Below are 25,441 nucleotides of genomic sequence, written 5' to 3'. Positions count from 1 at the left end.
AGGCCTGACCAACTGAACAGGAGACTAAATTAACATTCTGGATTTGTTATATTAGACTGAGCTCAGTTCTTATTACATGGAGGCAATAATAATTTAGCTTTTCAAAATGAGAGAGTTAAGTATTCCTGAGAAGAGGCAGCTGGCAGGATTACATTTTAGTGATTCAAGTGATCATATTCAAAATTTCTCCAGGTATTGGAGTCCATAATTTGGACTCAGTAACCCTCACATTTCTTCCTGCGGCTGGCAGCATTCTGAAGGAACAGATTTCTCAAGTGAGTGGCAGTATGATTATTCCGCTTTACACTCACGCCAAAACAAACACAGCTACACATTGTATCTAAGGACTGATCAATGAAACCAGGGGTTGGGGGGCACATGAGTGGTGAGCACTCCACTTATGTGGTCACAATAACAACCACCAACGTCTCCATTATTGTGTCTGTGTCTAAAAAAAGAGTTTGAGTTTGATCAAGTGATTTTGGAGTGAATTGCTTCACGGCCCCAGTTCCATTTTTCCCTCATGTTTCTTCTGAATTCACTTCCACTCATTCCTGTCACCTTTGTTTCTGCAGTCGTAAGCATCCCATTTCCAATCAGAGTTCGGGGCCAAATAGGAGTAACTTGTCTTACTCTTAACATTCTCGGATTATCATGTGATTTTGCCTGTTTGTCCATTCCCTGCCTGATCTCCTGACTACCTGGTTTTGGATTCTGCTTTTATTAAAACTATGAATGTGGACTTCTCCTCTGCTGCACTGCTTTTAGGTCCAAACCACACCTGTAGCAAAATGGAATTGAATAGGATGTAATAAAAAGGGTTCTGCATCCTTTCCATGCTCATGGCAGGAATGGGATGTGTGGGAGACGAAGTTGGTTACGGGCGGAGCTGCAGGCAGCGTTTGAGTTTAAAACAGGGTTGTTCCCAAACTGGACGTGGTGGCGATCGGGGATTCCCTTATGAACATTCTGTGCACCGCCCAAACCCTTGAAAACTGCACTAAGGCACCTGATCACAACCCAGAGCAATCATCTGATGTACAACCTTAGATTAGCATATAAAAAAAGCACTCATAGTTCCTCTACACAATAAGCAATCGTTCTTTAAGTAGCGTTTACAGTGCAGAAAGAAATTCAGTGGGTCAACAGATGGCGACACTGAAAACTGAAGATAAAGAAGTTTACGACAAAAATCCTTCTACAGTGAAGCCACGCAGCTAGCAGAAGGAATGAATGAAAACAATGTATGTCTCACATTATACTGCTTATTTTCTCCAACGTTTCAAACATTCCCTCTCTCTCGCACACACACTCACACATACACGCACCATGGATATACACACACTTTCAGGAATTCAATTGGAAAGAGTAACAAAAGCATGCTTTTACTCTCAAACACATGCAGTCAGCATACCACCACCACAGAGCAAACACAACATCTGTACTCAATTATTCCAATGTGCAAACCTCCTTTCAGCCTTTTCCCCCATTTCACCTCTTAGTTTCAAAGTTAGGCAACAACAGCAGATGACTGACGCCTCACGCCGCTTGCTTTCATTGAACTATGTGTTTGCGTGAAAAACTTGGAAGAGGATTTCTGATGGGTTTATGTCGAAATCTGATGGGTGTTTTGATTGTGTGTGTGTGTGTGTGTGTGTGTCAAAGAACGAAACAGAAAGAAATGAAACCAACCCCATGGTGGGGTCCAGGGCAATGCCTTTAGGGTTGTACAGCTCCTGGTCCAAGAGGGTAACACATGTCTGCCCGTCCTTATCACACACGAAGATCCTGTCGTCCACGTCATCCACAAAGTAGAAGTTTCCGGTGAGCCAATCGATGGCCATCTGCTCCACATCTGGACAGGGAAAGGGTTGAAACAAGACAAAGGAGAACAGACGTTGATTCCTTTCGATTGATGTTAAAATTCAGGGTGAGATAGTTCAACTAATGGTGCAATGGTTCAACTCATGATTATGTGAGGGGAAAACACTGTGTGTCAGCTCCTCGAACCACAACTACACACACTGTCAATACTTTCAGGAGAAGTTCTCTTACCTGACAAACAAGATGACAGCCAACACCAATTACAAGTGTCTATGTGGCATGTGTCTTTCAAAATCTGATAAGTGGACAGGAAATGGGACGCGTGCTTTGTTGCCTAGAGGAGTGTAATGTTGCTGTAATTGCAGCTAAAAGATGACAGGAGGACAGTTTCCTTATTTTCCCGAAGCTCAACACCCAAAAACGACCAGATTCCTATCTGTCGATCAAAACTGATCACCTGGTTGCAAACACATCAAATATTTAAGTGCTGAAAGGATTCCAACAGAGACCAGTAAGCTGTAAAATAAATAAAAAAATACCCCCACTCTGTACAAACCATTCTGAATATGGTTAAAGAAACCACAAAGGAAGGGTTGCAAGGGAAGAAAAATACTGAAAAATATAACATGAGAAATTAATATACCTCCCTCTCCTGTTTTACTTTCCTTTTCTCAAACATCAGCTCAGCCACACTGTCTGAGGCAAGGATCAGAGACAGAAAGCTGTTGTTGAAGTTAAGAAAGGATATTAAAGGTCCAAAAAGACCATTTTAAAGTAGTGAGTATTTCCCCTCAAGTACTTCAGTATACAGTACTCTTACATACAGAGGGTATTACTGTTTTGTACACTACCGTGTGTATTTGTCAGCTGCAGCTGGGGATATCTGACAAACTAACATTAAAAATTTATAACTACAAAATTTGTAGCTGGTGTGGGTGATGCTTGGTGCAGATCCAAAGTCAGAAATAGCACAAAATACTCATAATCCCCTGCCCTATCTAAAAAAGTAATAAACTGTTTAAAATTACAGAAATATCGAAAGACACTCCAGACGCTCCAGTACACAGAAATTTTTTGAGCCACAGGATGGAAGCCAATGTCAAGGTCGATCACATAAATACTGTATATGAGTCTGTAAACCTTGTGGACGTAGTAGTAATAGTGATAGTAATAGTGCTTACAGAAGTCATCCCATTGCACTATTCGTAGTACAGTATTAAAAGTAGTAATAGTAGTAGTAGTAGATTCATTATTAAAATAATATAAGTACAGTAATTAGCATTGGCCCTGCAATGAACTGGTGCCACAACCAGGGTGTACCCCACTCACCGCAGCTTGGATTGGCTCCAGCAGACCCTACCCATCGGCTCGTCTTCAAAAAGGTGGATGGAAGTAATTACAATCACTTTGAATGGAAGACGTTAACATGTAAACACATATTTTTGGTTAGTAATGGTTCAGCTTTTACGTAAAAGGTCTGAGTACCTCTGACAGCAGAATTTTTAAATATTTAAGAGATAATAAAACATAACTCAACATTTGAGTGAGCGAGCCACAGAGAAGTGTGGGGAGGAGGGATTCACAGGTCACAAGATTTGTATTTTCACAGCTGCCACCTATTCTGTTTTCCACTGACCGTCCACACACACTCACACAGACCCACACACTTCATCATGCCACGGGAGTCCTCGCTCAAGGAGCACTCAGAGCTGAGGGTGGACGGCCATTAAGATGGTGTACCTGTATTTACCAGAGCGATCAGGTTGCTGTTGGGATCCAGGGGAGTACCGAGGATCAATTTTCTTAACAGGAAAGTAAATCTTTGGTGGGGGAAATGACAAAGCAGATTCCTCTGGAAAAATGACTGCAATTCCAGAGGAGAACATATATAATAAAAGTGACACATTCTGAAGAGTCTGCCTGGGGAGGAAAACACCTTTATTTTAGTAACAGTGGAAAATGGAGAAAAAAAATGTAAGAAGAAGAACAGAAAAATGCAAATAAGAAGTGAGGAAAGGATGAAAAAGTTTGAAATGAAGCAAGAAGATAAAAGATGTGTGGAGGGTGAGAGACGGGGGGGGGGGGAGAGACAGAGAGAGAGAGAGAAAGACAGAGAGAGAGAGATCTACTTTCCAGAAACGTAACTGAATCATTGTGAAGCAACATTTCTGAGGTTTTCAGGAATCAGGGTCCAGATTCCCAAACGTGCTCTCAATTTTTAACACTGAGTTCTGTGTTTAAGTGCATCCAGCTGCCCCACAGCACACTGATTCACTGATTAAGCAATGGATCAACAAAGTTGGGGGAGGAAAGAAGCAATTGTGCAATAGTATTCAAAAATGTTAGTGAAATCCCTTTATAGATGCCCACACATAAGGAAAACTGGAGACTTTCGTATCTCCTCCCATTCTCTTTCTCCTTCTCTCGCTGTCCCTCCCCTTTGTCTGTTCTCCTGAAGTGGAAAAACAGTCTGGATTCATTAACTGCAACTCTCTCTCTGTCTGAAACTATGCTATAAAAAACAACACGGCATAATTGACAAAACAGAAACCGGCTGCTTTCTTCATTTCCCCCCCCGCTCTCTCTAAACAACTTGTTTTCTACTTATTTTCTTGTTCGTCTCTGCTCCCGTTGGTCTCACAAAAAAAAAAAAAAGATGTCGCCCTGATGTATCCAAACTGTACTGTGTGTGTCGGAGCACAAATGAGCCTAAAAGATCTTAGCAGGGATCCTCTGCTCGTAGTGAGGCGCTAACATCGGCTCAGACTAGTAGCAGAGGAGGTCATCTGATGCCTCTAATTTGTCCCATTTTAAGTGTTGAGGCTTTAGCCTCGACCCCCACTTAATCTCGCCAACCCATATGGTTAAGGCGACACGTAAAAGCAGGCAGACAAAAAAAAGAAAAACCACACAACTTTATGCTTCTGTGTGTGGTTCTACGGAGAATCAAAACCTACACAAGGCCAGAAGAGAAAGACAGAAAGTTTGTGTGTGTGTGTGTGTGTGTGTGTGTGTGTGTGTGTGTGTGTGTGTGTGTGTGTGTGTGTGTGTGTGTGTGTGTGTGTGTGTGTGTGTGTGTGTGTGTGTGTGTGTGTGTGTGTGTGTGTGTGTGTGTGTGTGTGTGTGTGTGTGTGTGTGTGTGTGTGTTCCCCTACTGCCATGGAGCATGGATTGGACACTTTCAAATGTAGACCAAGAGCAAGAGTGTGTTAAAATGTGAGAACAGAATGTGGGATCATAGGTACAAAAGTCAAAGCAAGTGTAACGAGAGAAAGGGAGAGAGAGAGAGAGAGAGAGAGAGAGAGAGAGAGAGAGAGAGAGAGAGAGAGAGAGAGAGAGAGAGAGAGAGAGAGAGAGAAGGGGGTGGAGGGGAGGAGTGAAGACACATCTGGACAACTCATTTGTGGCATACTGAGGGAATGAGTCACTCCAACCACACACACATCATTTAGTGTACGTTCACCCTGACCATTTGTTGCTGCTGGATCTTTCTTGTTGACTGCAAGTATAAACCTACTCCTCCTTTTCTGTCACACTGTATGACAGGAGAGCAGCACCGCTGTCTGAGCCTTCGGGCCACATTATGCACTGGAACAGATAAGAACAGTCTGCCCTTTTGCAGTGTATATATTGTGAGACGGCTTGTCTGCAGGCGACAGACGTCGAGCGACAGCAGAATCTGTAGGAGCGTCACTCTGGCTGCTAAATTGCCAAATCCGATGTGATCCGAGCATCTCATCATGACATCCACAGCGATAATCCATGTTCTTTTTATTACTCTGACCAGGGTTATTAGGAACAGATACATGTTTTTCTCCATTCATCAATGCAATGTTATTCATGAGTAATTTGCAATGTCTTTTTTCTATTACAAAATCAATCAGGCAGATTGCAGGGATGTTTTGATCATTTTGTAATACCCAGTTAGAACGTTTAAAAACAGACAAAGAGGTGTTTGGACCTTGTCTGATATTATATGGTTTGAAATCTGAATATTTCCAAATGACAGCTACAACATACTCTACAGGGCTGTTGAAGACAGAGCGGCTGGGCTGCCATCGTTCTGTCACTTCTGTTATTTCTGCATCCTCTGCTCATGTGGAAAAAAAAAGGGTTGCGGAGTCGATGTGACCAGTCACAATTCCTGCAACTGAAGATGATGCAAAAGAAGGGAAATACAGCTGGCAGCTTATTACGAACAACTGCAGTAAATCTGCAGCCTTCTGAAGACGAGGGGATTGAACAGAAAGGTGCTTTAATTAATGTTTGCAGGTAAGTTTCAACCAACTTGATGCTGCCTGTCAGTGGATAAAGGCATTGTTTCTGTGGTTTCTGTGGTTGATTGAAGACAAGCCGAGAGAGCATGTTGGCAACAAGATGAGCTCCTAAGAAGAAGTGATAAAGGGAGGGAGGGAAGGCTTTTGACCCACAGAATGTCTATACTACTGCATCCAGTAACACCGCTCAGACCTCCATCGCCAAGTCTTTCAGTTTAATTCTTATAGGCAAAAAGACTCGAGTGTTTTCTGAAATGAAACTCAAGCCATGGAAAATCACAGCTGCTTGGAGTGTGTGTGGAGTGTCACAATGGCTCTGACTCACGGGCTTCAGCCAAAGCGCAGAGCAACTCAGGATTTCAGCAGGTATTGTGTTCAGTTTTAGCTTCCCTTCTGAAACTTTTAGCTTAATCTATTACAATTTGAAAAAATATTTTCAGCAATGGGCTGTGGCGCAGTGGGCAGCCCAGTTGCCTCTCAGCAAGAAGATCCTGGGTTGAATTCCTCTCAGTCCAGACTTTTTTTTATATTACTGAGTTCTCCGGCTCCAAAAACATGTAGCCGAGGTGAATCTGTCACACCGGGTTGTCCAAAGGTGTGAGTGTAAGAGCGTGTGTTAGTTTGTCTTTCCTGTGGCCCTGCAAGCGTTGGTGTGTTATCCAGGGTGTACCCAACTTTTTGCCTGTAGCCTGCTGAGACAGGCTCAAGCAGACCTGAGACCCTCAAGGCAGACAGACAACTGTCTACAAGAAAATGAATGGATGAATTTAAATTAATCCTTGTACGAACATTCAGACTGAAGAATTCAGTAGAATCATCTGCAAAGAATGTAAAGCACATCATTTTATTGCAATGATTCAAAGTCAGGATCAGCTGAGGCCTGCAGCTCAAGGTTTATTTTTAGGTAAAAAGGACCTTGGAAAGCCTGACACACACACACACACAAGCATGTGTGTAAATACATTCCAGGACCCCCTGTGAAAAATGAAATTCCACTATATAGCGTCAAACTATTTATTTTATTATTTATGGTAAGTTAAATGTTTATGAACCCTCCCCATACTGGTATTAAGCCACCTTATATCTGTATTACCTTTTCCCACACTCTTTTAGACAATTTAAAACACTTTTCTGTTTCACGGATGTTTCCTGCGTTCCGTGAGTCTCGGAACATAGCGCACTTCCGGAAGCTGTCAGCCAATAGCATGCACGTACGGTATCACGTGACTACATACTAAAAATCTGCGATGTAGTGAAGCCGTGCATCTTGAAGCGCGAACAAGCGAGGGATTGCTGTGTTCAGTTGAGAATATCGTGAGACGTTTGGGAGATCAGTGCCTGCTGGCTTTTTGTTGTGTTGTTGATGGTGGATGTTGTTGTGTACTCACGGTGCAGGCTGAGGGAGATGTTGATAACCCTCTCATCTGTGAAGCTCTTCAGATTGGGGATCTTGGCACATTTGAGGTGTGTGGACGAGGGCGAGTCTCCCACATGGATCCAGCAAACAGTCTCCTGGGCATAGAGGAAGTCCATGGCCGTGGTCTGTTTGGTGCTGGTGGACAGAAGGCTGTGGACTGTGGTGCCACTCAGGGAGGTGGCCTGGATGTTCTGAGAGTTGGCGATCAACAAGACAGGCAGTCGCTCTACCGGCACTAGAGATAACACAGACAACCTTCACTAAGTGACATGAGTCACCATTTTCATTCTCCCTCAAGGTGTCGAAATGTTTCCATGCTTGCACCCAATTTTAAAACATAACCGTGTGTTCATAGCTGCTGTCAAACAGTCCCCCCGCCCCCGTGGTTTACTCACCATTCTTGGCCTTGCATGAGCGATTGTCCGGCTGGGACAAGTAGCCCTCCACACAGGAGCAGGTGTAGGCCCCTTCAGTGTTGGTACAGGTCTGACTGCAGGTCCCATACACATTGCACTCATTGAAATCTAAACCACAGAACCAGCTGGTCTTAATGCTCAGATATAGCAAAGCAGTAACAGCAGAAAATAAAATAAAACATTCATCGTCTGGTGAAGTTACAGCTTTGTCTCTGAATGACTTAGTAATTAATTACCAAAAAAAGTTTGGACTGATATGGAATTCCTGAACAGTTGATGCAAACTTCTGTTTGACACCCTGTGGTCATTCAGCCTCTTCACACCGGAATGAAATGAGATTTTTTTTATTTTTTTTTGCAGACTTACTAATTATTTTTGACACATATATAACCTCAGGTGCCACAGAAAGCTGGCGCTCGCTTACTGGGACTCACCTTTGCATGTCCTTCCATCTGGACTGATCTCATAGCCGCTTCGACAATAACAGACCGGCCCTGCTGGAGTCACTGCACAGTTTTCCTGACATCCTGAGCAATTGGAGGCAAACTCTGGAGAGAGAAGGGAATGATTTTTTGTAATAATCTGCTGAAGAATAGACGCAACAGATTGTAAAACGTGCTATTAAGGTGTAAATTCATGTCTCTCTCCTGTTGCTGATGTCATTTTTCAGCTGAAAATGAGTTGAACTATAAACCCTTCAGACCATACCGGGATTGCTTCTTGTATTCATCCTGCTGGTAGCTATTTGGCTGAATACAATGAGAGGCTACTACTGAATGGGCTGCTACTGAAAGCTGTGCATTTAGAAAGTATAGCTCTGAAGACTGCTAAAGTGTGTGTGTGGGGAAAAAAACCATCACTAAATCCAATCCAGAGCTTTCAGGAGTCATATTTACATTAATATTATCATCTATACAAAAGTTATCTGAGACTCGAGACACTCAGAGGTTTGAGTCATCTATTAATCATGTTCACTTAGACTCCAACAAAGGAAGTCCTTGACCCTAAGTATTTATATGTTCCAGTAACACTTCACCTATCTAGTTAAGATATAAAGTTCTTTTGCAAAATCAGCAGATTTTTCTCAAGGATGCCACATTTTGTTAAGCCTCATCACAAAAAACTTCCTACTTTCTGGTTTTCGAAATGAAAACTTCCCTAATTTGATGCTTTATCAGGCTGGATTAAAGCCTACTCAACTCTTCTCAGACAGTCACAGACATATGACACACAAACCGTTTTGCTGGTGTGTTAACGGTCTCGTACAATAAATAAGGAACACATAGAATATCACAGTATGAGCATAAGAACTGAAATATTAACAAGCTGTCAACTTGTGTATCCCAACCATGTTTGGGTGGGACGGATGTACCTCTACAGTGCGGTCCCTCATCCCAACCGTCTGTGCAGTCCGGTACCCCGTTGCACAGTTTACTCATGTGGATGCAAAGTTCTGTTCCTCCACACTGGTACTCATTGGGAGGGCATCGCGACACGGTACTGTGAGGACCTGAGGGGGGCAAACATAAACAAGGCCAGGGTCAGATTGTATTCCTGGTTATTAGATCAATTCCCACACAGGTGATTCCATTGGTTTCTTGTATGCATTTAATAATGTCCTAAATTTCTCCAATTGAAGCTTTGGGAAAGAAACTCAGGAAAAGGGATGGAATGTTGCATAGATACATCAAACAATACAAACTGAAAGCCTTTTGGGATGATGATCCTTTACATTTTAAATTAATACAAGTCACTGCTACACACATTCCTCCAAATTACACAGAGAGACATTCTATTATATCACTGTTTAAAGTCAAACCACTTCTCTAACCCAAATGCTCGGTCATCTTGGCTGTATTATTAATTGTCAGTTGATGTATATTGAATGTGCGCCAGATTAAAGTTGTATATTAAACACAAAGACGTGAGGCTCAGCGTTCTTTGGAGTCACTAAAACGATTCTTTAAGAATCTCTCTCTCTCTCAAGTGCAATGTGGAGCAGACGAGCAAAGCAAAACTGCACTGTTCCACTTCATGTGAGAACACAACCCTTCTCAACTCCTTCCCTTTAGCTCTGGTTATCTTGACTATAACCTGCTCAGCGAAGCAGAAGTGCCTTCAGTGAACACTGACCTTTCCAGAGGACAACAGACCTTCCAGCAGACTGCAGGCTTTCTGTGTGGCTGACGACACATCAGCCACCGTTTCCCCCAGGGACAGAACATTAAGCTACCTGTTCGGTCACATTTGTGCATGTCTGTGAATGCACTAAACATTTCAGGATGAAGATTTCCAGATATCATTGGAGACCAGAGAAGCTTATAACCACTTCTGACCAACAAAAGAACATACGCTGTAAGTCTTCTTTCAGTTCTGCACCTCCCCATTGGCAGATGACCCTTCATCAGGAAAAGAACCCAACAGACGGGCAACAAAAGTATTCACTTGATTTTCCCATCGACTTCATCTGAAGAACTGCTTCACTGCTTATTCTAGGAGTCTGAATCCATTCATGTCAATCAAACAAGTACAGTATGATAGACTTAGACCCGATCCAAGTTCTCCCCTTCAGTCCAACCACTTGTCCTTCCTACGATCATATTTTTCAGTTTGATCACACACAAATGATATGCTTTCATCATCTGTGTGAGAAGTTTACAAAGCCAAATTCCAAAATGGATATGTTTGTTCCTCTTTTCCTCACACTGGTCATTTCTGTTCTTTTACTTCATTTCCCAGTACTCTGCCCGGCCCGTGGGTTTAAATGCATCGTCTCCTCCTTTCAGCTTGCAGTCAGAACCACAAGGCAGATACTCAAAAAGACAATTGTGGCAGCAAAAGACTGCCAGCAGACAAAACTAGCAGGAATGACAAACACACCATTATCCTGCCCATGCCCAGCCAAATGACTACCTTTAGTGAATCTGCAACGTATACACATCCAACCCTACGTATAACAGTAAGTAGGCCAGTGAGGCGGCCTGCAGTCATGGTCCTGTACTCTGTTCTGAGGGAGGACTTAAGGATCCTTGAAAATGAAAACATGTCAATATTGGAACATCACATTTAATAAAAAACTACCCCCTCGAAGACACAACAGTGAATCCATGCAGCATTAACTCAATTTATAATGAACTGAGCTGAACTCCTTTTTCTTAGGTGCTGCTTTGTGGACATATTTCTTAATCAGCGGTTGCCTGGAGACAAGCAGCGGCAGCAAGACTCGAGGACTGAAAGTGGCAGATGATCAGAATGTCTAATGGATTAAACACACAAAGCAGTTAATAGTTAATGGTAATTCGTGAACATCAGAGGTGCTGGAAGTTGTATCTGTGAACCCTGGGGAGAAACTTCCCATTTCCTCCAGCTTTCTTTAACTGTGATCATTTGGATTTGATTTTCATGTATGTATGTATGTATGTATGTATGTATGTATGTATGTATGTATGTATGTATGTATGTATGTATGTATGTATGTATGTATGTATGTATGTATGTATGTATCTATGTATGTATGTATGTACAGCATGTATGTATGCACTGTATGTATGTATGTATTTATTTATTTATATTTTCATTTTATATACTGATTTAAGGCAAATTAGTGGCACACTCTAGTTAGTTGAACCATGCATAACCATGTATATACTGTATATATACAGTATATGTGTGTACAGTCCCTGAACACACAAACACACACACAGGAGGCTTGTAGGCATGCTGTGTGGAGGACATAGAGTGGCGGGCAGCTCCTTAGTGGTGCGCCCAAATGAGCAATTTGTAAAGGGAACAGCGCCTTGCTCAAGGGCGCCTCTGCAGTGCTCCGGAGGTGAACTGGCACCTCCCACTGTCAGCTAACACTCTGGGTGTTTTTTGGGGCATGAGTGGGAATAGAACCTTCCCTCTGTGTGAAGGTTTAATTACCTTTTTGCATCTGGTTTGTGTTGTTTGTTCTGATCGATTACTTATTACCTATCTGCAATGTGATTATCCGTCTTCTCCACGGGTAGCGTCTCTATGTTTGTGTTCTTCTTTGTCGGTCTGCCTGTGTTGTGTTCTTTTGTACCGGCGGATCCCTTCTGTTACATCCTGTTGTCATTTTTCTTCACCGAAAGTTTTACTTTCCTCAGAGTTTTGGCAGTTTTTATTTTTACTGGTTGTGCCTGTGTATTTTGGATTTACTTCTTTAAAACATGATAACATGTAAATCTCCTCCTGGCTCTATTTCAATTTTTTTTTTTTTACTTTGTAGTTTTGACAATTTATTTTCATTTCAGTGTATCATTTCTTTACCTCCTGCCTACTTTTGTTTTTAAAACTGCAAGTGAGATACACATGCCATTTCCTTCCTTTTTAATTTTCATCTTTTTAGTTTGTGCAGAAAGTCAGGCTGTCCTTCCTCCTCCCTCCCCTCCAAACTCCCTTGGTTTTTATCTCCTGCCGTCATTTTCCTCCGACATCTGTTGACCCATTTATAGCGAGCATATAAGAGGGCAAAAGAACAGGGAGAGTGAAGGTGAGAAGAAGCCAGAGGAAGCCGGCAGCGCCCCACAAGGCTTCATTCTCGTGCAAACTGGCAGCGGTGAAAAAGGTTTTCCTCATTTGAATCGAGGTCTTTTTTTCAACATTTCTCCACTGTGAATGAGTCTGGTTAGCAGCCCCCAACTAGTTTATTCTTCTCTATTTGTTCTATTTTCTTACGAGGCTCAGAAAAAGATCCACACAGGCTTCAGCCTTTCTGTTCTGGAGCCAAACAAGAGCACCCAAAGACGAGGAAAATGATCCCAGCGACTCTCTTAGGGTCCGGTAGAGCCTGTAATTGAGACAGTGCCAGTGAATAAATATGAGGGCTGGGATTTGACTATTCTTTTCCTATGGAGAACTACAGTAGCTTCCAAGACTTCACTTCCCTGTTACAGACGTCAGAGAGACGTCAGCAGATACCATGAGAGATCACTTTTTCCATGGGTCTGACTGACTCAACAAATTTGTCTGAAGAAGTACAAAGAGACAAACAGCTTCAACCTTCATGGAGATTTCAGAGCCAGTACAGTATGGGTTTTGCAGTAAATGCCTGTTACAGAGGAAATATTCACATGTGACGGCTCATTTCCTGCTGGCGACAGAGGCCCCATAAGAGCCAAAGAAAGCCTCTCCCTTCAAAGCATCTAAAAACAAGATTACAGTACGTTGGATTTTAGACACCTTGCACAAATGGAGTCCTTAAGCCGCTGCACATCGAGGTAGATCACATGCACTTGTTCAGTCCGAGTGTTGATGAGGGTTGGGGGGTGCGGGGACACAGATAACCAAGGCCATTGTTCACACAAATCGGCTGTGGCCTTCTACAAAGCAGGCTGAGCCGCTACGTTAAGCAGCGTCACGTGCAGATCCTGAACTGACCCGTGTCACCCAGAGGGAGTGTTTGGGACACGGCGATGGCCATAGTGGGTACAGTAATGAAAAGGGGGGGGGGGGTTGGAATTCCATTTCATGTTGTGTTATTTTAACATGTTTGTCATTTTTGCAAAAACCTTTCATAAATCTGTAACTCAGAGTTTGACTAGCAACATTTCTATCCAATGATTCACCCTAGAAACAGTTTCTCTGATCTGTTTCCTCTCCGGACTAAAGATCTGGATCTGGATCAGGCTGTCCCCGTGCCCAAAGCTTGTTAAGCAGCGGGGATTTTCCATTCTCTAGTTCAAGTCGCCCCCATATGCTGGTCAACACAAAGCTTATTCAACCAATTAAAGACACGCAAACAAACACCAAGTTGATGTCGGTGCTGGAGAAAAACATAAAAGGGACTTTATTTGGGGCCAAAATGAGGCCGACTGGAGGCAGAAACGAGGCCTCCCGCTGCCTCCACCGCATTTCAAATCCTGGGGACACAACAAGAATTAAAAGTAAATAGCAACACGTTCAACAAGCATTGAATAATTAAAACTTGTCGTACAATTTCTCAGAGACATCAGCCATCTAGATGTAAATGAATTATTGAACATGTTGATCCATAAATACACCTCATGAATAAATAGTGCTGGACCACTTAATTACCAGATGCTCCAAGGTTCACTGACCGATGACGATGGCTTCCGCAAATCGGATGGGGCTGTTCTTGCTCCGCACCACACATTCCTGGACGAAGCGTCTAAATCCTGACCAAGCAGCCTGGTGCCACCCCATGACCGGTGCTCTCCAACTATAGCCTCCCTCGCCAAATATGTAAAACTCCAAATAAAATTAGGACACAGCTCTAAAAACAAATCCAAGCATCACCGCCAGAGCTACATTTAGACCAAAGAGAGGCTGACGTTCTCATCAGCATCACGAGCGGCAGAAGAGAAGGTGAAGGTATCAATACCTGCAATTCAGGGCTGTATAATTCCTGACAGCTATCCCATAAATGCTTGACATCGCAGGTGAAACAACAAATTAACCTGCCACTCAACCACACATGTGGGCGCCTAACAAATACTAGAGTGTGTATATTTTCAGCTACCTGATTTTTTTTTCAGGTCCCCAGACAATCAGACCTCGGTTTTACAGTGTTTTTCTACACACTGACAGCATAACAGCAGTTTATTATAACCATCTCTGACTTGCGGCTGGCAGTGCACCCTATATGCACCCTGCACTTGATGGTTGGATCATTGGTTTCCTTCCAACATATCAAAACCACATTTTCATTCCTTCCTGAAGGGGCTTGCTTCTGGGGTGACTGGCAGGGCTACAAGCAAAGCAGGAAGGCTAAATCTAGCACAACAAACTGAGTGTTCTCCAAACACAGCAGCACCGTCCGCTCCGTACGGCCGAAGAAAAAAACATGCTGCAAACAGTTTCATCAGGAGAGTAAATTGCAAAATTCATACGTGACAATGACACCAGATTACCGAGACAAACACACAGATTGAGCCTGAGGTTAATGAATACACACAAAGATAATGAAAAGTGAAATGTTCTTAAGCGCCAGCATAACAGTTTTTTTATCTCCTCTTTCTTCTCACAAGCACAGATTTTTTTTTTCATATATATACTTTTTTTTTTTTACACACACACACACACATACACACACACACACACGCACACACGCACACACACATATATACACACATACACACACCACGCTAGTCGTCACAACACAAAAAAGAAGCATAATCAAATCTATTTCTGAGACTGAACAGATGCATTACTTGATTAAATCTGCACTTATTTCATCACATTCATGATTCAACTATGGAAGAGTATTGTGAAAGCTTGTGTTAAGAGAGGTGGGCCTGGGGCATGGGGTTGGTGGAGGGGGGCTTCCTCAAAATGAACTTAGTTACAATGTGAAAGGTACTTAGAACTAGCTTTTACCCACAAGGAAAGAGGACGGCTTCCATCATCACAAATTAGACACCAAACCCTCTCTTGACACTTGTCTTCTTGATATGTACTTAGAATTACTTAACTAAAGCTTCAATTATCACATTGGGGGTAAAAAAATAGCTATGCAAATGAGAGGAAAGGCTCAGGGAGGATCAGAGCGCAGAACAAGAGTAATTGACACTGTAAGAGCCAAGAAACCAGAGGAGACATTCAGATTAACAACCACCTTGGAGTACAGGCTGTGTATCCAATAGTAAATTCCACCTTAAAGGATGCAGTCATTTGTTACCATGATTTGTAACGGCAGAGGTAGTCTGCTGCAGAGCTCCAGGACCAGGTGCAAAGCATTTGTGCATCTGTGTAGATGCATCATCCAAATGGTCACATCACTGTTTACATACAGTATGTCCTTCTCCTGCATTATAAACCCCTCTTCGTCTTCCTTATTTTATCAAGCTTGTTCCTGGTCCCCTTTAAAAGTGGCCTCCGGCCGGCCCCGGCCCGTTCTGTGGGGAGCCCCGCTGAGATTACATAATGGTGTTGTTTTTTTTTAAATTTAAATCCCTGACACACTTTTCTTGGCAGAACACAGGCCACGCTCTCTTGTCCCGCTGGAAGGGGGACAGATTTGCCCCCTCTACTGCCCCAGCTACTCTGCTCCCCGATGCTCATCTGAAAACAAGTTCTCTGTGAATCTTTGCTGTTACTGTTTCACAAATTCTGTCTTCAGCAACTGATTAGCAGGGAAGTGTAAAGCATTTAATAATCGAGTAGCAATACCAACGTTATATGATAATAATTTGTTAATACAGTACTGTGTTAACATCCTAAGTGTTGGCTTTGGACTTCACTCAACAAATTTTGGAATTATGGTAGCCTATATGAAAGAGAGACAGACAGGGAACAATTGAGGACACTATCTGTCTCTAAGACAGACAATGCCCACCGGCTTCAACAGTCAGTGAGATCCACAATAAAGTATGAAAGATAATGTTTTCCGACATCTGTTAAAAAAGTGTCTCATCATCTTCAAAGTTAATTGCTGCCAAGGTGGAGACTGTTTGTAAAACAGTCGTCATTAAAGCCCAGGGGCAGGAGATGTCATTGCGGCGCTACGCCCTTCCTGTTTCCAGGGCACAGTCTCTGCACAAGGGAATTCTTCAACACCCTAATAAAGTGCACGGCCTGCGGAGACGGCCGATGCGCATCAGTCCAAACCCTACCTGAAGCTACGGACCGGGCAAATAGTCTTCATATTTACTGTATCTCATTGATAAGGAATGCAGATGAAAGTTCTAGAGAAGGGACATATGTCCAGACGACTGCTTTGTTTTGGTTTCACTCGGTCAGTATTCCTTTATGCCAGTAGGACCAGTACCCTGGGGCACAAAGAACAGCATTGTAGGGGTTACACAGCGGCGCAAAGCAGCTGCACTGACAGTGACTGACTTCCCTGGCAATAGCCAGCACACTGACAAAGGCCACTGTGAAGCCGAATCCACACGAATGAATACATAAACCTCTCTCATGCACCGTTCAGCCAGGAGCGTCTAGTTAAAGGCTTCACATGGAGAACACTGATCACAACAATACAGGTGCAAGTGGAGCACAGACGGCCCAGCTGACAGCACAGCATTTCAGTTCTAATGTTCGATCAGGTTCCGAACCTTTTTCAAACAGCACGCCTTCTTTTCTTGAGATGGGAGAGATGGTCATGATGAACCATGACACGGACGCTGGATGTCGTGTCATCACCTTGGAGTATTTTTAAGATAACTTCAAGAAGAAAACAGACTTTTTCACGAAGTGTTCTGGCTTGTAGATTAGTGCATACTGAGTATTTACTTCAATTGTTGTGCAAAGTTCCTCTATAATCTTGCAAGTCACTTCAAAAAAACGGCCAGATTCTAAAAAAAAAAATCCTTGACAAGATGTGACTTCAAATGATATGTTTGTTTCTCTGACTCACTCTATGGGTTTTCCGCCCAGACACTGCCAAATATCTGGTCCCTACAGAGAACAGATCTCCTAGCTGTTGTTTCTGAGAGGAACAGACATTAGATCTCCCTGAAGGAGTAGCTAAAGATGGGATGGAGTCACAATTATTTATGCACAAAAAGAGAGACTGGCCCACAGATTAACGGGAGGGAGAGAAGAGATTGTGGAAAACAAAAGGTCTCTCCTTTGCTCTGAACGAATCTCTAATGACTTCCAGACCAACAGTTACATAGTCTCTTAATATTAATAGTATTAAAATTAATATAATGGTGCTTTCATTTGGTTTTCTCTGAGGACAGCATCCACTTCTGCTCTATCTATGAAAGGCACAATTTGTAAATCTCCTAATTGGGCATGACAAGACCGTTAAAGAGCAGCGTGACCTCCATCTGAGCAGATAAGATGATAAATCATTCCATTGTTTTCTCCAGCCCGACAATGGAAATACAAACGAATCTCTAAGGAATCTGTTATTCAGTCAACGCTGTCATTTTGCTGCCTTTTCATTGCTTTGGGAACATGTTTTGAGAGAAATGGTAGTGAGAAAGAAAAACAGAAAAGAGGTAAACTATACTGAATTAGTACACCTTCGACATTTTAGAAAAATGTGTTTTAAAAACACAAGAAGTTTCTTTCATTTTTTATTCTTACATATTTTCATTTACTTGTAATGTGAGGAAGTCCTTTCCTTCAGATGATGGCTGTCTTCCATCACAATGTGGAAGAATCCGAAATTTTCCCCTGCATATACGCTCTCACTTTCTTGCTTCAGAATGTCAAACATCTCACCTCAGACGTCTGTCAGGATCAACTCTTGGGAGAACTTTAGTTCCTCGCCAATATGTTCAATACGGCATCAGCTGCCATCCGCCATCGCGTCTCTGTGTTTATAGTCCAATCAGTCCACACTATCATTAGTTCTTTCTGGGTGACAGCACTCTGTGTCCAAGAAAGATTAAGTGTCTGGTGAATTCTAACCAGAATCTCACGTGTGATGTGTGCACACTTTGTGAAAATGCAGGATCTGTCAGTAGGGTACTGGGAGGAACCAAAAGAGGTTTTAGAGGCAGCTTTACGCTTACAGACCGCAGCTGTGGAAGGGTCATCTATAGTAAAAAACAACCTGCATGATTCATCATATGTCTATGTGTAGTTTTGCAATGATATGCAAAGATTCTTCCTGTTTTAAACACACCTTAATTCATACAAGAAGAGTACATGATGAAAAGAAGTTCCTCTATTTTCAAAACAAACCAAAGTTCTGTCCTCAGTGACCAGTAATCCAAGCAGGGTCCAAACAGCAAGAGCACAAGGAAAGTAACCCATCAATTCTCTAGGTAAGACTCACAAACATCCGGCTCCTCATCAGAGCCGTCTGGGCAGTCTTTCTCCCGATCGCAGCGCCATCCCTTGGAGATGCATGTGACGCCATCTTTACACACAAACTGCTTTGGGCTGCAGGTCTTTGGGCCTGAAAAGAACAAAAGAACAGATTTAATCGAAAGATTTCAGAAAAAGACATCTCTTTTTGTGCCTGTGATCTCTTTCTTCTGAGGTCTCATGAGCAAAAAAGGGGTCCGTTGTGCTCTGAGTCAATAGTAGTCCTCCCTGGCCCCAGATAGATCCTGGGAAGTTGCTACTCGATGGAGGGGGGGGGGGGGTGATACACAAAAACCAAAACACACATTCATATAAGCTTGGAAGGACTCAGCGTCAATTAGAACATCCTGATTGGTATTCATAGACCAATCGGTTTGAAACACTGGAAGGCAGGACGATATCAAAGATGATCTTGTCTTGTTCAGCCTCTCCAGCATTCATTTCCCTTCAATACAACATTCCTGAGAGAAGAAAAACTGACCGCTCCAAAAAAAAAAAAAGGAACCCAAATGAGGGACTGCACTCCAACTCAGAGCTCAACGACCCAACACAAACAACGACAAACACACACACACACACACACACACACACACACACACACACACACACACACACACACACACACACACACACACACACACACACACACACACACACACAAGCAAAACCATTGAGTCACTCTGGGGCATTGAGGGGAAACTCTTAGTGAGTCCAGTCTGATACAACAAAGTACAGATGAGAGGGAAACACACAGAAAACATGACAGACAGCTTCTAGTATGAGACGAAACTAAACATTAAACCTGAAGGCTCGGGGAAAGGTTTGGGAAAGAATCGCATAATCTGTGCTTGTTAGCTGAAGAGGAAGTAGAATATTTCTATTATTATTTCCCTTAGGGGAATTATTTTTTCCAGTCGAAATATATATTAATCTATTTCAGACATATGTACATATACTGTGTATGTACAGGCCCTAGCACGCGCTATTACACACACATATTCGCAATTCAACATACCTGCAAGCAGTAGTCCTAAATTAATCACAATGAATGGAGCTAAATGCTACAATAGTTATTTCTACCTACTTCAAGATAAAAAGGTTGGGATTTTATTTTATTCTGTACAAGCATACAATCGAATATACTGTATATCAGACAATATATCAGACGTGAAATACGAATAATGTACGCTCAGCGTGACTGAAGGACATCGACGCAGTCGGTGAGATAAAACAAGTTGTGGAGTAGACACAGTGATGACGGTGGTGGCTGATGACTCTGCTGAAACTGATGAGGCAAAAAAAGGTTGATGAAATAAAAAATTTGGCAAATGTGTGGACGCTGGGCATTAAGGGAGAATAGCAGCCGCGTGATAGAACTAGACAGGGAGACCTGCATTTAAGTTTAGTAAAGAGATGCTCTGATGATAATGAAGTTGCGTCACTGTGCCCACTGGACAGACAAGATGTCCCAACTGACAGCTCCTGACAATGATAGCAAAAAAAATCTCTCAGATTTTTCTACTACTTAGGTCAGAATATAAAGCACTGGTTTGAAATGGTAATGTTATAGTAAAGTTTGTCTTATTTAGGCGTATGGCATCATGGATAGGACGGGAAGAAGGATGGGATAGATCATGTGATGAAGAAGGATAAACAGGATGAGTGTATTTACATTTAAAGCAAGCCTCCAACGCCAGCAGTGGAGGAAGTCTTGAAACGGAGCTAAACCTAAATACCATGAATTCAACCTGACATATTGCTGCACACACTCGCTCCCTACTTATCCTGCTCTGTGGGGCTGTGATCAGTGTGTCTGTAGATGTGAGTGTATGAGTGGGTTTGTAGATTTGTGCATAGAGTGGGGCATTTTCTCTCTTAGAAGTCCCAAGAATTTGAATTATTCATAAAACCATCCAAGCTTATGTTAAAGTGCTTCCTCTTTGCTTCTCATCTTTCTTGCTTGTGTACATGTTAGCTTGTTTATTTAAAACCATAGCAGGCAGCGAGTCATAGAGCATTTGTCCCTTGTTTTATTGTTTATTTAGATGTGGACATGTGTTTACTTAACATATTGCTAACTTCCACTAACTCCGTCTTCTTCTCAGTAAGGACAACTTTTTTTAATAATCTTTGGGTCATGGTTTATTCCTCATAACATCCTGTCATCCACACATCTCACACCAGCAGCCTTCTTTTCCTATCATTCCGTTGGGTTGTTGACTGCTGTTCTCATCAACTGGTCTCCAATATCACATGACTGTTAGCCAGTCACATCTCTGATTCTCCCTGGAGTCTTCCACCTCTGTATCACTAGTTTTAACAGATTAATTGTCATCATTATATCTGCCTCATCAGTTTCGGTAGCGTCATCAGCCACCGCCGGCCTCCAGACGCCACGGGGAGATTTATCTCGTCGCTGTTCAGGGCCGAACAAGCTTCACTCACAATCTCCCTGAAGAGTCTAAGCTTCAAACACTTTGTGACACACTAATTATCAAATATCATCTACTGCATTACACAGCGGGCAGGGTTCTGTGAATACAAACCCCCATCAAGGTGGTTCAGTTCCCCCATTGTGTCACTGCACCTTAAAGCAAGAGTCACATGGTGCTTTAATCCGGACAATGTGATTTACTGATGATAAAACCCTATCCTCTGACAATGGAATCACATTGAGATCATCATTAAATGTTGAAGACAAACTATTGCACTAACAGAACCTTTCTTCAGGCACCAGCTCTAAAGTTTGATGATTCTTCCACGGCTCATGTTCCACTCTTTCACCCAATTTCACGGTAATCCATCAAGTAGTCAGTGTATAATCGACAAAAGCAGCCTAAGTAGATTCATCTTGCAATGTCAGATGAAACAAAAACTTTTTTTTGGATCCACTCCTAAATTTAATGGGCTCTTGCCTAACCAATGAAAATGTAAATCGTGTAAATCCATCAAGTCGTTACTGTATAATCCTACTAATAGTCAGAGAAAAACAAACAGATGCCAGTGAGAACATTACCTCGGCCTCGTCTGTACTGACTGAAGTGGATGCTAGGTGAGGTAGGTGAAAGCAAATGCAGGCAACATTAAAGGTCAGCAGCAACTGTAGGATGGTCCCAAGCCTGGATAAATGCAGAAGGTTGCGGCAGAAAGGGCATCTGGCGTAAAACTTTGCCAAACAAATATAAGCATTCATCTAAAGAATGTCATACCAGATCGGACATGGCCCGGGTTAACTACATCCACCACCGGTGCCGTAAATCTTCAGGGCATCAATGGAAATTCAGCTACTGTGGGTCAAAGACGAAGGAGAGGTGGACAGTGGGTTCTATGTAGTGAGGGAAGACAATTGTTGTTAGAGAAGAAGATGCGGAAGATAGGCTGACATGTAAAAGGATGACATGTAGTGGTGACCCCTAACAAGCTGACAGGACAAGAAGAGAAAAATTAAAGGTTACCATGAACTCAGCCAGCTGTCAGGGTCGAACAGAAAAAAAGGAAGTCCAGACAAAGACTCGTTTAGGGCTGTTCGAGTCTGAGGTCATCTAATCACAGCAAGAATCCTAACAGAATACAGTATGTACAATAACTGCATATACTGTATGTTTAATACCATTAACCTTTTCATAAAGCTTAGAAACCCTAACCCAAATCCTAACCCTAAATCTAACACAAACGAGTGAATCTTTTCATGGCTGCTTTTCCTCAATCTGCAAACTATTTTCCTCTGTTAGTTTTATGTTCTGGTCCATGTCTGGTTTTAACTTGAGCAACAAATATATAAAACTGAAAACACTGAGATTCCAGACAGCACAAACCACACTGGTCGTCAGAAAGGCAAAAGCTGACAATGAGGGGACATTTTCTTTGCTTTAATTATAACCATGATTACATCGCTTGCATTTTTCTCACATCTTAGTCCCTCCCACAGACAGAGAGGAGCAGCACAGAAAAGATATGGAGGAAGCGAGGAGAAAACAAATGGCTCTGCTATGCTGTGTTTTTACATCTCTTATTCATTGTGTGTTACTTGATTTAACAATCCACATACCCATGAGTGAATGAGAAATGAATGGGAAAATTGGTGACACCTCTCAGTGATAAATAGTTAAAATACATTCATTGTTGACCAAGACACTCATGTGCTCCCCCCTGACTTCAATGCATGGTAAAATACAGTTTGATGGGGGAAATAGTAAGGTGCATTTAGCTCAGTGCGGATCGTGTTCCCATACAGCCGTGGGTTCCATTCCCCTGTCTACCTATTTTCTCATCGAATTCATTTTAGAAAAGTCCCAAAATATAACTGAAAAAAGCATCAGAAATGCCAGATCAAGTAAATTCAGAATAATGATAGAAATCATTTGTTCTTTCTTTGTTACAACTTCAGATTAAACGCCTGGATTCAAACTCAAGGAGGACAAACTCAAGTGGTCTCTGACACAACTGGTGACACTATAAGAATCTAACTGAATGAAGTTAAATAAATGTGCATAGAGTTGTTGATGACTGTGACACATCCTGGTTGGCTGCTGTGTTTCAGCGTTAAATGTCGTACCATGTCGTCTCCTGATACGACAGAAAAGAAAACAAGATAAGATGAAATATGTGGGAGCAAATGGATGGGGGGTGGGGGCTTTCACAGGCAGGAATACTTTGATGGGATGGAGGAATGTCACACATCCAATCAGGGAGCTGCTTGTGTGTTTACCTTTGTGACGGCTGTGAGAAAACGCTTTGGGTCACTGCCATTTGGGCCGAATTACAAACCCGCCGCTCCTGCTGTCATCTACTAGCCCTCCATGATGGGCTCCGTCTGGTGGGGAGGGAAGGTTCCTCCCCCAAAGGCAACCCCCCTCCCCACCAGCCACAGCCTTATTTCCTCTGACACCAACAGCAGTGCTATAAATACCCTGGAGGTCTGCCCTCTCAGATCAAGCAGGGTACTATAAAGCTCCAGCAGACATGGAGGCTACTGCCTCATCACACACCACTCAGCAGAGGATGAGGAGGAGGCAGATTGTCAACGGGAGCGCTGACGGGGAGCAGGACAAGTAAGTAGGCTAAAGCGTAGATAGAACTTCAGCTGGACGTGTATCAACGATTGTTGCATCATCGGGAACAGCACATGTTGAGTCGCCCCCATAACCTTCCCTAAACATAAGGTACTACCTGTTTATCATCTGCAGTTTAGGAGTAAACACGAAAATATGATCTTCCATAAAGGCCGATCTGGATCTTCTGTTAATCAGATATAAACTCCTACCTTTCAGACACATGAAATTCATTTGAATGACGCTGAATCATCATAATTTAAGCCACATGTTGGAATATTTCCATAACTGTGTTAGTGCACTGTGACCCAAAATATATCACATTCTTCTGAATGTATATTTTAATCTACCCAGTCGATCCGGTTGTGGGGTATGCCTGGGAACAGGTGACCTCTGTAAAGCACCAACCACTGTCATCCACTGTCAGATAAGATCCACCCACCCAACCCACTCCCCCACGGATCATAAAGGATAAGTATTAGAAGTATGAGGGGGGCAGAAATGCATGTTAGCACCAATTCATCTCGACTTTCCTTAAGATATTTCAGTCAAAGCCATAAACGTTAACCTCATGGTGGCTCTAAAAGCCATTTATAAACAAATTCACCAGCACCCAACACAACACAAACTGTCCTGAGGCTACATCTGCCCAGATCTGAGGAGAGGATGCACTCCAGCATCTGGAGCTTCGTAATAACAGGAGAATAACAAACTGAGTGGTGAAGTTATTCAAAACAGTTGCAATGACTGCTGGGAGAGACTATACTGTAGTTTAGTCTACTGATAGAATGAATCTGTACAAAAAGAACACTTCAACAACACTTTTCAAGGATAGAGGGATGACCCTGACACCGAAATTTCTTCAGTCGTGATTATCTTTACAAATGTCCAGAAATGATGAATATAGAGATGAGCGGCATTAATTATGTTAAAACGATCTTCCCAATGACACACAATTTAATGTTGTTTCATAGATAAATACTGATAAATATCTCTGTATATAACGAAATTTTAACAGAATAAAATATAAACGTGACGGGAAAGTCAAGGTTGGTGAGTCAAACCAGTCGACAAAAAACACTAGAGAGTCTTTTTTGTGTTAAATGCATTACAGACTAATAAATGTTCCTTTAAGGGTCCATAACAAGGTTGTTTCATATTATTTGATTTTTCTCTTGGTGGTTATGAGGCAATAAATGATGAAATGTGAAAAAGCCTTGGAACTTAGCTCCTTTGATTTACCTTCAGGATGGAAGCCCTGAGTATTAGTTCCTACATCAGATTAGATTATTACACATCATGATTCACTGAAGGCTTGTTGAATTGCTGTAATCTAATAAGTCTTAATTTGATAGAGCCATCATTACAAAGTCGGCTCGCATTACAATGTGGCACTCATAACTTCCTAATATTTGAACTGTCATTTTTTTCCCCCCTCAGGATGTTAGCTCACATTTTAATGGAATGATTTTACTCCGACTATAGTCATATGAAGATTGGAGTTTTATTATTGCGCAGTTTCTGAGGAACACTGACAGAAAAATGGCTCATATATCATTAAGGCTGTCTAATAAAATTAAACATATTTCACACGGATATAGTCAGGATCATCTCGAACAGGAAAACATGAAATAAATTCAGAATGCTTGAAATAAGAAAATCAAGTATTGTGTGGGATGTTCCAGAACCTGCCTTGTTTTGAAA

At 42.3% G+C, this 25,441-nt stretch overlaps 1 protein-coding gene across 3 annotated transcripts in view; it reads right to left on the bottom strand.

Annotated features, from left to right (window-relative positions):
- Positions 1-25,441, bottom strand: part of LOC137595116 (low-density lipoprotein receptor-related protein 1-like) — a 74,956-nt gene that overhangs the window by 40,726 nt on the left and 8,789 nt on the right. For all 3 annotated transcript variants that reach the window (XR_011035386.1, XM_068314966.1, XM_068314964.1), the window contains exons 2-7: positions 18,655-18,777; positions 9,307-9,444; positions 8,369-8,482; positions 7,914-8,042; positions 7,490-7,753; positions 1,693-1,855 (exon numbers count right to left, since the gene is read on the bottom strand). Coding sequence is in view for 2 of the 3 variants with exons in the window: in XM_068314966.1 (XP_068171067.1) it covers positions 1,693-1,855; positions 7,490-7,753; positions 7,914-8,042; positions 8,369-8,482; positions 9,307-9,444; positions 18,655-18,777 (931 nt within the window). In the remaining variant the exon portion in view is untranslated. The remainder of the gene's footprint in view (positions 1-1,692; positions 1,856-7,489; positions 7,754-7,913; positions 8,043-8,368; positions 8,483-9,306; positions 9,445-18,654; positions 18,778-25,441) is intronic.

This window comes from Antennarius striatus, chromosome 5 (genome assembly GCF_040054535.1).
Source record: "Antennarius striatus isolate MH-2024 chromosome 5, ASM4005453v1, whole genome shotgun sequence".
Taxonomy (NCBI): Eukaryota; Metazoa; Chordata; class Actinopteri; order Lophiiformes; family Antennariidae; genus Antennarius; species Antennarius striatus.
Note: the sequence above shows the minus strand (reverse complement) of the source record. Positions and strands in the feature narration are given on the sequence as shown.